This window comes from Fusarium keratoplasticum, chromosome 2 (assembly GCF_025433545.1).
Source record: "Fusarium keratoplasticum isolate Fu6.1 chromosome 2, whole genome shotgun sequence".
In the NCBI taxonomy this organism is placed as follows: domain Eukaryota; kingdom Fungi; phylum Ascomycota; class Sordariomycetes; order Hypocreales; family Nectriaceae; genus Fusarium; species Fusarium keratoplasticum.
Window position 1 is genome coordinate 504,378 of NC_070530.1, and position 12,126 is coordinate 516,503.

The window sequence follows — 12,126 nt, forward strand, 5'->3', positions numbered from 1 at the left end:
CCACGATGCAGTCCGGTGCAGAACTATCGCGCCGGGTCTCGAAATAGACGACGGGCTAGGGAAGACCAGGCTTTTTGGAGGGCCGGGTATTGGGTGCCGTGATGGCTGGAAATGAGATGGTGCTGAAGAGCCGTCGTGAACTAGGGAGTTGCTACAGCTCAACAGATTCAGACAATGAGCTGGCTATAATAGGGAAGAGACAGAGAATCTCGATCGATTGATTAAGTGTAATATCCCTCATATCCTTCCACCAAAGGCCCAGTTCCCATCTACTGTGTAGTATTTTGTGCTGTCATGGAAACCCGACACGGCAACCCTAGATGACGCGCCAAGAGAGTCTGTCTAAAGCTTGTTCCCATGGACGATGTCATCCCGGCGACTCGGACCAGCTCCCAATGCATCGGGTAAGAACGGGTCTTCAAGGGAAACAGGCTAGAGACTGCTCTTTTGACCCCTGGTTGATGGAGCTAAAAGCTTGAATATGGAATTTTTGCAAAGTGCGGATGGTATTTCTGTTTCTAGTAAATGAACGGTAATTGTGAAACGTGCTAGGCTGGTGCATAAAGTGTATTGTGTTTGCATGAATAATGATGCCTCTATTCATGCAGGCGTATTATGCATCAAGCGATAATGGGATTAATCCTACCTTGCTGGACATTTCAACTCCATACAAAGCCTTGTCTTGTCTTTTCTACCCTGGTCATCATTCGATTAAAGCATTCATTGTCCCATTCTCAAAGCGGAGAAACAAAGGGCCGCCAATCCCCTCATGAAACAAAATGTAACATCTATAGTGTAACCGTCCAATAGAACAACATGGACACATCACGAGTTTCTCAAAACTGGCCCTTGCTCGGTCTCAAATCGGGTCTCGCGCCGAGCCTAAACAGATGAGGCAGGAAACACCGGCGATATACCCTCTTTATCAATCCCGATCATCGATTTCATCGGCCAATTGAAACGCGGTTCCTCGCCACGAGATATTTGTCGCGTGTCGGTCGACAAAAGGGGAAACTCGTGGATTTATGTCGCACGAGGATATATAATGAGCCATGGAGCGCCGTCGTCGTGGTTCTTCAGACAAGTCTAGTCGGAGCTTCTGTATCGCCATCATGGTTGCCTCCAGCGTGGTCGGCCTCTTGGCTGTCGTCGCACAGATGTGTGTCGTCAACGCCGCAGTGGAAGTTAACGTCGACGTCTCAGCATACACGAGCGAAGTCGAGTCGGACTGGACCGCTGTATACTACTCCTCCCGCAAGCCTCTTCTCGTCGGAAACGACGGCGGGCCCGACAAGGGAGGATTCCACGTCTACGACCTTGAGTCAAAGTCTCCGCTGAAGGAGGTGACTGCCCGCACGCCTGGTCGCAGCAAGCTCGTCACGACGGTGTATGATGTCGACGACAAGGATCTGCTCGTCACCATTGCGCAGCCGGACTCGGTGGTGCGCGTTTTTGAGATGCCCGAGTTCAAACAGATCAAGGATGCAGACTTCAAGGTGCTCGGGGATTGGTCTGCGCTCTGCTCATGGAAGAGTGATGCTGGCAATGATTACATCTATCTCTTTGGAAAGGGCCAGGCGGTGCAGCTGCTACTCAGAAAGACCAAGAAGTCGGTCGAGTTGGTCGAGGTAGGCATTTCACAGAAGAACGAGAGAGCTTTGCTAATATGTTCAGGTGCAAACATTCCCTACTGGTTTTGAGTCATCTGGCTGTGCAGTTTCCCGATCAGAGTCAAAGATGTACATCTCCGTTGATGATGACAAAGATGTCTACGTCTTCCCGCTCAAGGAGTCGACAAAGGCACCCGAAATCACCAAGTTTGGCGAGGCAGAAGACGATGTGACAGGCGTCGCAACCTACGTCCCCAAGAAGGGATCCGACTACCTGTTTGTCGCTCAGAAGGACAAGGTGGCCGTCTACGACAGCTCTTTCAAGCTCAAGGGCACCTTGACATTGACTGGATACGAGGATATTGAAGTCCAGGGCCTCAACATCTACCAGGCCTCAACCTCCAAGTATCCTGCTGGTGTTCTCACCTACGCCATCGAGTCAGAGGAAGTCAACGGCTTTGGAGTCACATCGCTCGACAAAGTCCTCAAGAAGCTCGGAATTTCTGAAAACACAAAGTATGACCCTAGAAAGGTCAAGACGAACCCTGACAAGGAGCCCATCTGCCGTACATGCGACAACAGCGGATACTGCCTCAAGGATCGGAAGCAAAAGTGTGAGTGCTTTGCTGGATTTACCGGCAGCACATGCGACAAGTACACGTGCGTTGATAAGTGCTCTGGCCATGGGAAGTGTGTTGGTCCCAATGAGTGCAAGTGTGACAAGGGATGGGGAGGTCTGCACTGCTCGTTCCTCCTCGTCGAGCCAACCTACGAGACCGAGTCGCGCCTTGGAGACGGCGATGACCCGGCTATTTGGATCTCGCCTGAGTCACCAGAAAAGTCACGCGTTGTGACGACCATGAAATCGGGCAAGGAGGCCGGTCTTGGCGTCTTTGATCTGGCTGGCAACTTGCTCCAGTCGTTCCCTGCTGGTGAGCCCAACAACGTCGACATTATCTACGGCTTCCAGGCGGGAGATCGCAAGGTTGATCTTGCGTTTGCTGCGTGCCGAGAAGATGACACTCTATGGTAAGAACATTGCCAACCCTCAAGTTCTATAGCTAACAAACACAGTCTGTTTGAGATGCTGCCCAACGGAACCCTGACCAGCATCCCTGGAGGCATCCACCCCGTCGTCGAAGACTACAGCGTCTACGGCTCTTGCACGTACCGCTCCCCCAAGACTGGAAAGCAGTATCTATTCGTTAACGAAAAGTCCGCCCGGTATCTCCAGTACGAGTTGACGTCCACCTCCGAGGGAGAACTCAAGACGGAGCTGGTGCGAGAGTTCCAGGGCGGTAGTGGTGGCCAAGTCGAGGGATGCGTCACGGACGAGGAGAACGGCTGGATCTTCCTTGGAGAGGAGCCCTCTGCTCTTTGGAGATACGGTGCTGAGCCTGACTCCAAGGATGAGGGTGTCGTTATCGGAAAGGTCGGCGATGGAACTCTTTACGGCGACGTCGAAGGCGTGACGCTCGTCTACGGCTCCAAGCCCAACGAAGGCTTCATCCTCGTCTCATGCCAAGGCGTAAGCGCCTACAACGTCTACCGCCGCGCCGAACCGCACGAGTACGTTACGACTTTTACTCTAGTTGAGTCCTCCGACGGCAAGATAGACCCCGTGAGCAATACGGACGGCATCACTGCCGTCGGAGTAGGTCTCAACAAGGACTTCCCCCACGGTCTGGTTGTGGTGCACGATGATGCGAACCAGCTTCCTGGCGGCGGGACGAGTGCTGAGGCTAGCTTCAAGATGATTAGTCTGGAGAAGATTCTGGGGTCAAAGGTGTTGGGCAAGAAGGGGTTGTTGGATCAGGTTGATAAGAACTGGGATCCGCGCAAGTAGTCGATGAATGAGCTTTGGCAAAGGTGAATAAAGTGGATGAAGTGCCCCAACGTAATTTGGTATTCCAAGTCCTGTACGGAGTACCTTCACATGCTTGAAAGTGAACCCTATTCAGCTCAACGGCAGATCCCCGAGAACCCATGATAGGAGATAGCAGTCACGTACCTCCCGGGTCAAACCTCAGCACTTCCCCGCTCGTCTATTGACGCCCACTGATATCGAATGAGGTTTTTTTTGAGGCTGAATCGGCCAGTCTAAACGTCCATGAAAACAGGAATTACTCCCATCGCCGTCCCCTGCTTCAGGTAGGTGTGCTACCCCTTTGATGCGGCTCTCCTCCAGATCGCTCCTCAACCCTCCCCCTCCCCCAACCAGAACGAATCAAGGCACACACCAAGCCGTCTATTCAAGGCAAAGATGAACAAGATCAAGTCTAGAACCCTTTCAAGCGTCGGAACCAAGTCCCTACCTGAAAGAAGCTGTCCGTGTGCCCGTTGCCCGGTGTGCCAGCTTCAGGATGCTGGTTGTTGGGTGGCGTTCCCAAACTTGCTGATTTAAGGTTGTTTTCATGTTCATCTAGTCTGTGTGCTCATTTTGGTTGGTTTTCATCTATCAAAAGAGAGGCATGGGTTTGACAGCGAAGGTGACCCATGTTGACACAAGCAAACACCGTGCGCCAGGGCAAACATACACGACTTGGAAGGCAGCAGAAGGCAATTCCAGTCAGTTTCCAGACCTTTAATGCACAAATCCCACATATACTTACAAGGCGAATACGAATATCAAGTTGTGAATACTCATAGCTGAATATGAGCGGTCATCTGGCGCAACTCCTTCCAACAGTGTCAATTCCCCAAAAACGTTCATCTTTTGTTAACATCCCCACTGTAAAAGTTCTAAAAAGTCCTGTTCCGGTTTCAGCTCACCGGCGTGCGGTTGGCAGACCGTTGCGGCCGCCAGCTGCCAAGTTACCCCTTTTGGGTGTCAATAGAGCCTCAATTAGCACTGACCACATCAATGAGCCAGAACACACGAGTGATGTGAAAGAAACTCTCGCCATAAAGAAATATTCAACGCATGATAATTATGAGTTTGAGCCTCGAGGCGCCTGTGAAATCCCATGCGTCGGTTGACAGTTGCATATCGCGCAGCTGCTCCAGAGTGGCAGGCGACAAGCCAGAGTCTAGACTTGAATAGAAACGTATATCGCAGCGTCATCTGTTAGTCGAAACGGGCGGCTAACGCCAAACAAAAGCTGTCAATAAGCCGCACCGCTTCCCCTTGCCGGCCAAGGTTTGATATCGTCGGATGTGTTCCCCTAGTGGCTGGCAACTCCTTTTCTCTCAAAGAAACGACTTTATGAGGGCTGCATGCCATGTTTCTTTGACGTGTATTTCCCCAGTAGTGGCAGGTGAGGCGGGCTTATTGACCCCGCCAGCGTCAATAGACTGAATAGACAGTCCACCGGGGGGTAAGTCTGAGGTCCTATTGACTCACCCCTTTCCCGATATTGACCATCTCGTCTATAAAGAAAGACTCAATCCCCCAGGATATATGCTTCTTCTCCAGGCTCGTTCCAACATCACAAGAAGGACAACGACAAACACAACAAACCTCACCTTCAGACAAGTTGCTGATACAAGATCCCTAACGAGTACCTCTCGTTACACTCCCATTCCCGACATTCGCTATCGAGAAAGACTTCCTTGCCAACATGAAGTTCACACTCGCTACTCTGGCCGTCCTGGCTGCCACCGCCATGGCCGCGCCTGCCCCTGACGCCGAGCCTGAGCCTTGGTGCTTCTACCCCGGCCAGCCATGCTGGAAGAAGGCCAAGCGGGAGGCTCTCCCCGAGCCCAAGGCTGAACCCGTCGCTGAGGCCAAGGCCAGCCCTTGGTGTTTCTACCCAGGACAGCCTTGCTGGAAGAAGGCTAAGCGTGACGCCGATGCTGACGCTGAAGCCAAGCCCTGGTGCTTCTATCCTGGCCAGCCCTGCTGGAAGGTCAAGCGTGCAGCTGAAGCCTTCTCCGACGCCCTCCAAGTCTCTGGCAACGAGGCTCGATCCGCCGACGCCAACGCTGAAGCTGATCTGAGCAATCTGGCCGGCGGCGCCGCCTTCAAGGCCAAGCGCGAGATCCACGAGCTCGCCAACGTCATCTCCCTCGCCACCAGGGACGACTCCGGAGAATACTACCGCAGCCTCAACCTCGAGAGAGCCTTCCCCGCCGACAGCGACCCCAAGGCCAAGCGCGACGCCGAACCGTGGTGCTTTTACCCAGGCCAGCCGTGCTGGAAGAACAAGCGCAACGCCAGCCCCGAAGCCAAGGCCAAGGCCGAAGCCGCCGAGCAAAAGGACAAGCGCTGGTGCTTCTACCCCGGACAGCCATGCTGGAAGGCCAAGCGCGCTGCCGATGCCGTCGTTGAGGCTCTCGGTGACGACGAAGAGGCCGAGGCTCCTCAGACTCCCAACTACGGCCCTCCTACCCCCTGGGGCTTCTTCCCTGGACAGTCTCAGTGGAACCACGCCAAGCGCGACGACAAGCAGGTTGACAAGCGATGGTGCTTCTACCCCGGCCAGCCCTGCTGGAAGGCCAAGCGAGACATCGACGCCATCCGCACTGCTGCCCGCAGCATCACCGAGGCATAAGTGAGTGTCCCTGATGAGTTTTGTGTATACAGCCTTCTGACTTTTGTTTTAGACGTCCTCTCGATCCGACTCTCCGATGTGATTATTCGCCCTCACGCAAGTATCGTCAGCAGTCTTTTATTCCATCAATTTTCCTGCAACACGGATAATCAAGAAAGCCCCAAAAGAGACATCCGAAAGAAAACACAACAGACCACGCAAGAGTAGGGAATACGTCCTTCTCTTTCTTCTCTTCTTCAGCAGCCAAAAACCAGCTGCTTGATTTCTTTCTTTTTTGAATAACGGCGGGAGACGCAGAGTCTCCTGCTCATTTGTCAAGGCGAAAACTCTGCTTGTGGAGCCTGAGGTCGCCTAGGCGTGGTCGGAAAGAATAGTGTTGAATAGTTTGAATGAAACTTGATTGTCTCCATGTGTTGATTGAATTGTGATATTGATGAATGTGAACCTGAGTGAATGGCCATGTCAGCCTTGTTGTGTATGTCACAGTTGTGAGCATCCCCTCTTGGAGTAACACTGGCACACGCTCAGGGGCAGAGGCAGGCTACATTTTGCCTCACTGTGGATATCTCATTAGCCGTCCCTCATGTTATCTGACTGATGGGCATAGTGACTTTACGTGCCACCGAGTACTTCTCTCCTCCCACATCCATCCAACTCCAATATCCGATGTCAGCCATGTGTTCCCCATCAATCACAACTGTCTCTCAACCAGAATGACAATCGTCCACGATGGACAAGGCGCGCTTCGAAGAATCAACCTCTAATGCCAGACCAGCCTACCAGCCCACCACGATCAGACAACGACGGTGCCCGTGGTTGAAGAGTCCAATTTTGGGGGGCTCGATCACTTGAACGTCAGAGGCATCGTGAGAGGTGTGATCCGATAAATAGACAAAACAAAGCATCATGCCAGGCGGTGCGATAAAAAGGAAGGCCCAAGGTCGAACCTTTGCTCCTACGGACAGAGGTGAAGCGCTGGCATCTATTGTGAAGTAAAGGCGTCGTCTCGTCTGCCTGAGGGAGAAAAATGACAGCCTAGCGATTCAGGCACCATCTTCGAATCCACATCATGAAGAGTGCAAATTCGATTCCCTCAGTTCTTGTGGACAATTCGTCTATCACCAAGCATGATTACACGTTTACTCTTGTTGCCGTTGATAGGCGCACTCCAGTAGTGCTCAAGGCAACAACCCAAGCAGCGCTGGTAGCGAGCAAACGTTACAGCACGCATGCATAGACGCACGTGAAGGGACTTCACTTGGACAGAGGTCGAGCCATCGCCAGAGGCAAAACGACACTTGTCAAGGCAGTAAGCAGTCTCATCGACTGCTTCGAGCCTCCCGGAGGGCTAACACTTCTTAAATCACAAGATCTACGTCAAGATATGTACGTTCAATCATTGCGATCCTCCCCATTGGCACAAAAAGGCTGGGAAGCACCGCACCCAAGACTGTTCGCTTTTCTCTCCCATTCTGTGTTCCTCGAAATCGGTGGTCCTGGGCACGAGTCTTGCGACTGCACCTCTCATCAATGTAGTAAGAGAAACATGAAGGTTGTTATTTTGCGTTGTTCATGAAGAAGAAAGAAAACAAGAGAAGGAAAGATTTTTTCGAGATGGCCGCTTTTCTACCTGCGCGTCGCGGCTTGTGGTGGGGCTGAATGTTGATGCCTTGGAGTGGTGCCTGAATCGCTAGGCTGTGATTTTCGGTCCTCAGGCACGGGCGCTGTCTGTCTCACCCTGGACCATCGATATTCATCAGACGAATCTTGTTGATGTGATTGGAAGCCTCTTTACACTTCTTGAGCGTAATCGCTGGCTTCATAGGCCTTTTATCGAGTTGTTACGATACTCGATCTCTTCTTCAATGCCTTTGTCGTTCAAGCGAACCTGTCAGCTCCATCACCACTGTGATCTACAAGATGCGACCTTTACCTCGACAATTTGAGGCTCTACCATCATGACAAGAATTCCGAGAACGACTTTATATCGGTTCCAACATTTCGGCGGATCCGATGCCAAGTAGAGACAAGTGTTGAAAGGGGCATCTTGGCCTTATGTGCTTTGACATGGCATGCATGCGCCGTCCTAATGCGATAGTTGTCCGTGTATTTCTTGCGACGAAATGCCACGGCCGTGACCAAGCAATTGGCCCAGCCGTAACAACACCAGAACTCCAGCAACATGGATGACCGCCAGCTCCAGCTTTTGTGGCGAAGCTCGCGGCGTCTCCACAAACTCGCATGACGGCAGCAAATAACAGCTCACTCGACCGAGCCAACTCGGAGCCAAGTTGCCGTTTGACGGAGCTTCACCTTGGCGGCTGTCCAAGGTTGACGCAGGACAAGACTTTATATTACACTCTTGTGGCAGTGCATCACTCGAGATCTAATATCTTAACAAGTCGGCTCTTAAAAGTCGACGTCCTTTTCTCGATTCACCTTTTCATGGCTTACCCAGCCTCCCGTCCTTAGTTCCATATTCAGCTCGAGCTTAAGCTTGCCCCTCACCTGAGCTCACCTCATCTTCCTCCTCCATCTTCAGCGACCGTCAAACCGCTTAAACCATGGACGCCATAACCAACGACATCGCCGCTCGCATCGGCGACTTGAACCCCTTCAAGAACCGTCGCCTCAACGATGAAGACTGGGGTGAGGAGATTGACAACGACACCGTCGCGGGTGGTGGCCACAGCGTGCGTCGCATCACCACTGACCTCAGAGTCAGCCATGCCCTGAGGTCATTCATCGCCGAGCAAAAGATCTTATCCAAGAGAGATTCCGGCCTCGACTCGGACGAGCCCACCAGGCCCCTCCTCGAATTCGTCAGCAAGCCGCACATCCGGGTGCCTCCAGAGCTCACCGACAGGTCTTACCCTCTGCCCGAGTACTTTATCAGCTCCAGCCACAATACCTATCTGATGGCCCATCAGCTCTATGGCACCTCTTGCGCGACCGCCTATGAGAGCGCTCTGCGGACTGGCGCGCGATGTGTCGAGATTGATGTGTGGGATAACAGCGACGACAGAGACGAGCCCAAGGTCACCCACGGTTACACTTTGGTATCCAACATTCCATTCCGCTTGGTGTGCGAGACTATTCGTGATTCTGTCGACAAAGAGGCCGCCGAGGCGCAAAACACACCTGGTTACCATGCCGCGCCCGTGTTGCTGTCTCTGGAAAATCACTGTGACGCTTACGGCCAGATGCGCCTGGTCAACATCATGCAGGACGTGTGGGGGGATCGTCTCTTGAGCCAGGCTGTGAGGTATCTTGGCCACGAAGAACAGGCTGGCTCGGGTGACCATGTCAGACTGGGCGATCTGGGCGCCAAGATTGCCGTCATTGTCGAGTACCACTTCCAAGGTGAGCCCTCGTCTAGCGACTCCAGCTCGAGCGACTCTGAAGATGAGGAGGAGGAAAAGGCCGCCCGGGAGGAGTACAAGAAGAAGAAGGAGACCGAGGAGCCTTCCATCATTATCCCCGAACTCGCCGGGCTTGGAGTCTACGCCCAGTCCGTCAAGCCCATCGACAACTCATGGTACGAGACTGGAACGCTCGCCAACGGGCCTCACCACCACCTGATCAACGTCTCCGAGTCAGGTTTGGCCGCTCACCTCCCGGATAAGAGCGCCGAAATTTCGCGACACAATGCCCATCACCTCATGCGCGTCTTCCCCAAGGGCACGCGCATCTCGTCAACCAACCTCAAGCCTGTGCCTTATTGGGGCATCGGCGCCCAGATCTGCGCTCTCAACCTGCAGAACTTTGGTACCAGCAACCAGCTCAACGAGGCTCTCTTTAGTGGCACTGATGGTTACGTGCTGAAGCCCGCGGCCCTTCGTGCCGGTGGAAGCGGCAAGCTCAACACGGGACGGACTCGACGACTCAAACTTCATGTCGCGGGCGCCACTGACATTCCCCTGCACGGCGACTCGGAGGCGGACGGCATCAAGCCGTACCTGACGTGCTCACTCTACCACCCAGACGACCTCAAGAACAACCCACCCAAGCGCAAGACATCCCCGTACAAGCAGCACCGGTTTGGATTCCTCCACCGCGGAGAGAACCCGCCGCCGACGGACCCTGTCTGGGACGAGACCCTGGAGTGGGAGTACGAGGACAACGAGCTCGTCTTTTTGCGGATGCTCATCAAGAGCGACGACAGCTGGACCAAGAACCCCATGTTTGCCGTCGCCGCCGTGCGCCTGCTCTACGTCGTGCCTGGGTGGAGCTTCATCCGGATGCTGGACCTCAAGGGCCACGAGACAAAGTGTTCGTTGCTTGTCAAGTTTGAGTTTGAAGATGCTTGATTTGAAGATGTTTGAGCGTGGGATTTATGAGTACATGATTGAATTACGAATGAAGTGTTTTGTTTGCACTGCTTGATGAGATGTTTAAGCGTATACCCATGTTTGGTGTATGTCGCGTATACCTGTTTGAAAGTCGTCTAGTGAGCTACTGTAACAAACATGCTACGTTTCCTAGTCGCCATTCTCTCAATTGATTGTGTTTAATAGTGATCTCATAGGTGTTGACGCTATAACATTTGGCCCAGCCACGTCAACCCACAACGCAGCCCCTCAACTTCCATTAACGGCCACCTTATCATTCTTGTCAACACTCGAAGCAATGGCAAAATCCATCTTCATCACAGGTTGCTCCGCCGGCGGCATCGGCTCCGCCCTCGCCCGCGAGTTCCACTCCCACGGCCATCACGTCATGGCCTCAGGCCGCACCGCCTCCGAGATCGACCCGGCCCTATCCCCGCTCGGCATCACCACCCTCGTCCTCGATGTCACGTCGTCCGAGTCCATCGACTCGGCCGCTCGACGGATCAAGTCTGAGACGGGTGGTGCGCTCGATGTTCTCGTCAACAACGCTGGTGTCATTCATGTTATGCCTTTTGCTGATGAACCGGTTGCAGAGGTTAGACGGCTGTTTGATGTTAATGTCTTTGCTATATGGGCTGTCACACAAGCTTTTCTTCCACTGCTTCTTGAGGCTAAAGGTTTGGTGGTTAACATCGGGAGCATCAACGCTGGACTATGTCCCCCTCTTTTTGGGGCATACAACGCCAGCAAGGCAGCCCTCGAAGCGCTCAGTCGCACCATGAGGAGAGAGCTAGCACCTCTAGGCGTACGCGTCGTTACAGTCAAAACAGGCAGTATCCGAAGTGCCCTATTCGACCACGCAGAGGGCATCACAATTCCAGACAAGAGCATCTACGCGCCGCTGAGAGAATGGGTTGCTCGACGGGGATATCTTAGGGGAGCGAGGTTTGTCGAGTTGGATGACTATGCGAGGGATGTGGTGGGTGATTTACTACGAGAGGATGTTACGCCTGTTATCTGGAGAGGTGGGTTGGCGTTGTTGGGATGGGTCATGAGTTGGTTTGGATGGGAGACCATGATGGTGAGTTTGACGGGGTTTGTGGTCAGGATGGTGCTAATTGTGTATAGGATTGGCAGTTTATCAAGGGATATGGACTTGATAAATTGCAGTACACAAAGGAGAAGTCATCTTGAGCCACCGCGACGAGGCAGTGCAAGCATGAGTGAAGCATCACTGATCCATAGGGAGCATCACCGGAGCATTGCAGCTCATCGATTAGAAACGTCGTCATCTAAACACGTACCTTTCACTCGAATCTCCTGATCATTTCTACTGGGTGAGGATTAATAGTGATCTCCGGCCGTGTCCGGTTGTTGCGGTGGGTCCGCCGGTCCCCGGCGTTGAGATGTGCCCGGCTCGCTTCGGATCCGGCTGGAGATACAAGGTCTCGGAGACTTGATCTTGTTCATGTTTTGCTGGTATAAGATTTTTGAAAACGTGTATTTCATAAATGATAGCCTTGGTGGCTTGCCAAAAATCCGCGCCCTGTTGACCAGCTCAAAGCCGGTGAAACCTGAAGGAACCACTCTCAATCCATCAGCCGAACTTCTTACCTGACCCCCTGTAGAAGACCCTGATTAATAAAACATCTATATCAAGGCTGATAAGTCTGAAGACAATGTTTTCCTTCC

General features: G+C 52.9%; 3 protein-coding genes across 3 annotated transcripts; all 3 read left to right on the forward strand.

Annotated features, from left to right (window-relative positions):
• Positions 1–1,052: 1,052 nt before the first annotated feature.
• Positions 1,053–3,456, forward strand: NCS57_00206100 (uncharacterized protein; the record flags this gene model as incomplete). Its single annotated transcript, XM_053052101.1, has 3 exons — positions 1,053–1,628; positions 1,675–2,639; positions 2,685–3,456. The coding sequence occupies 3 exons, from the start codon at positions 1,053–1,055 to the stop codon at positions 3,454–3,456; spliced, it is 2,313 nt and encodes a 770-aa protein (XP_052917347.1).
• A 1,714-nt stretch (positions 3,457–5,170) lies between these two features.
• NCS57_00206200 (uncharacterized protein) lies at positions 5,171–6,103 on the forward strand (the record flags this gene model as incomplete). Its single annotated transcript, XM_053052102.1, has 1 exon — positions 5,171–6,103. The coding sequence occupies one exon, from the start codon at positions 5,171–5,173 to the stop codon at positions 6,101–6,103; it is 933 nt and encodes a 310-aa protein (XP_052917348.1).
• Positions 6,104–8,667: 2,564 nt separating this feature from the next.
• Positions 8,668–11,628, forward strand: NCS57_00206300 (Phosphoinositide phospholipase C; the record flags this gene model as incomplete). The annotated part of the gene is made up of 3 exons (XM_053052103.1): positions 8,668–10,375; positions 10,632–11,515; positions 11,563–11,628. 3 exons carry the CDS (start codon positions 8,668–8,670, stop codon positions 11,626–11,628), a joined length of 2,658 nt encoding a protein of 885 aa, XP_052917349.1.
• Positions 11,629–12,126: the final 498 nt, after the last annotated feature.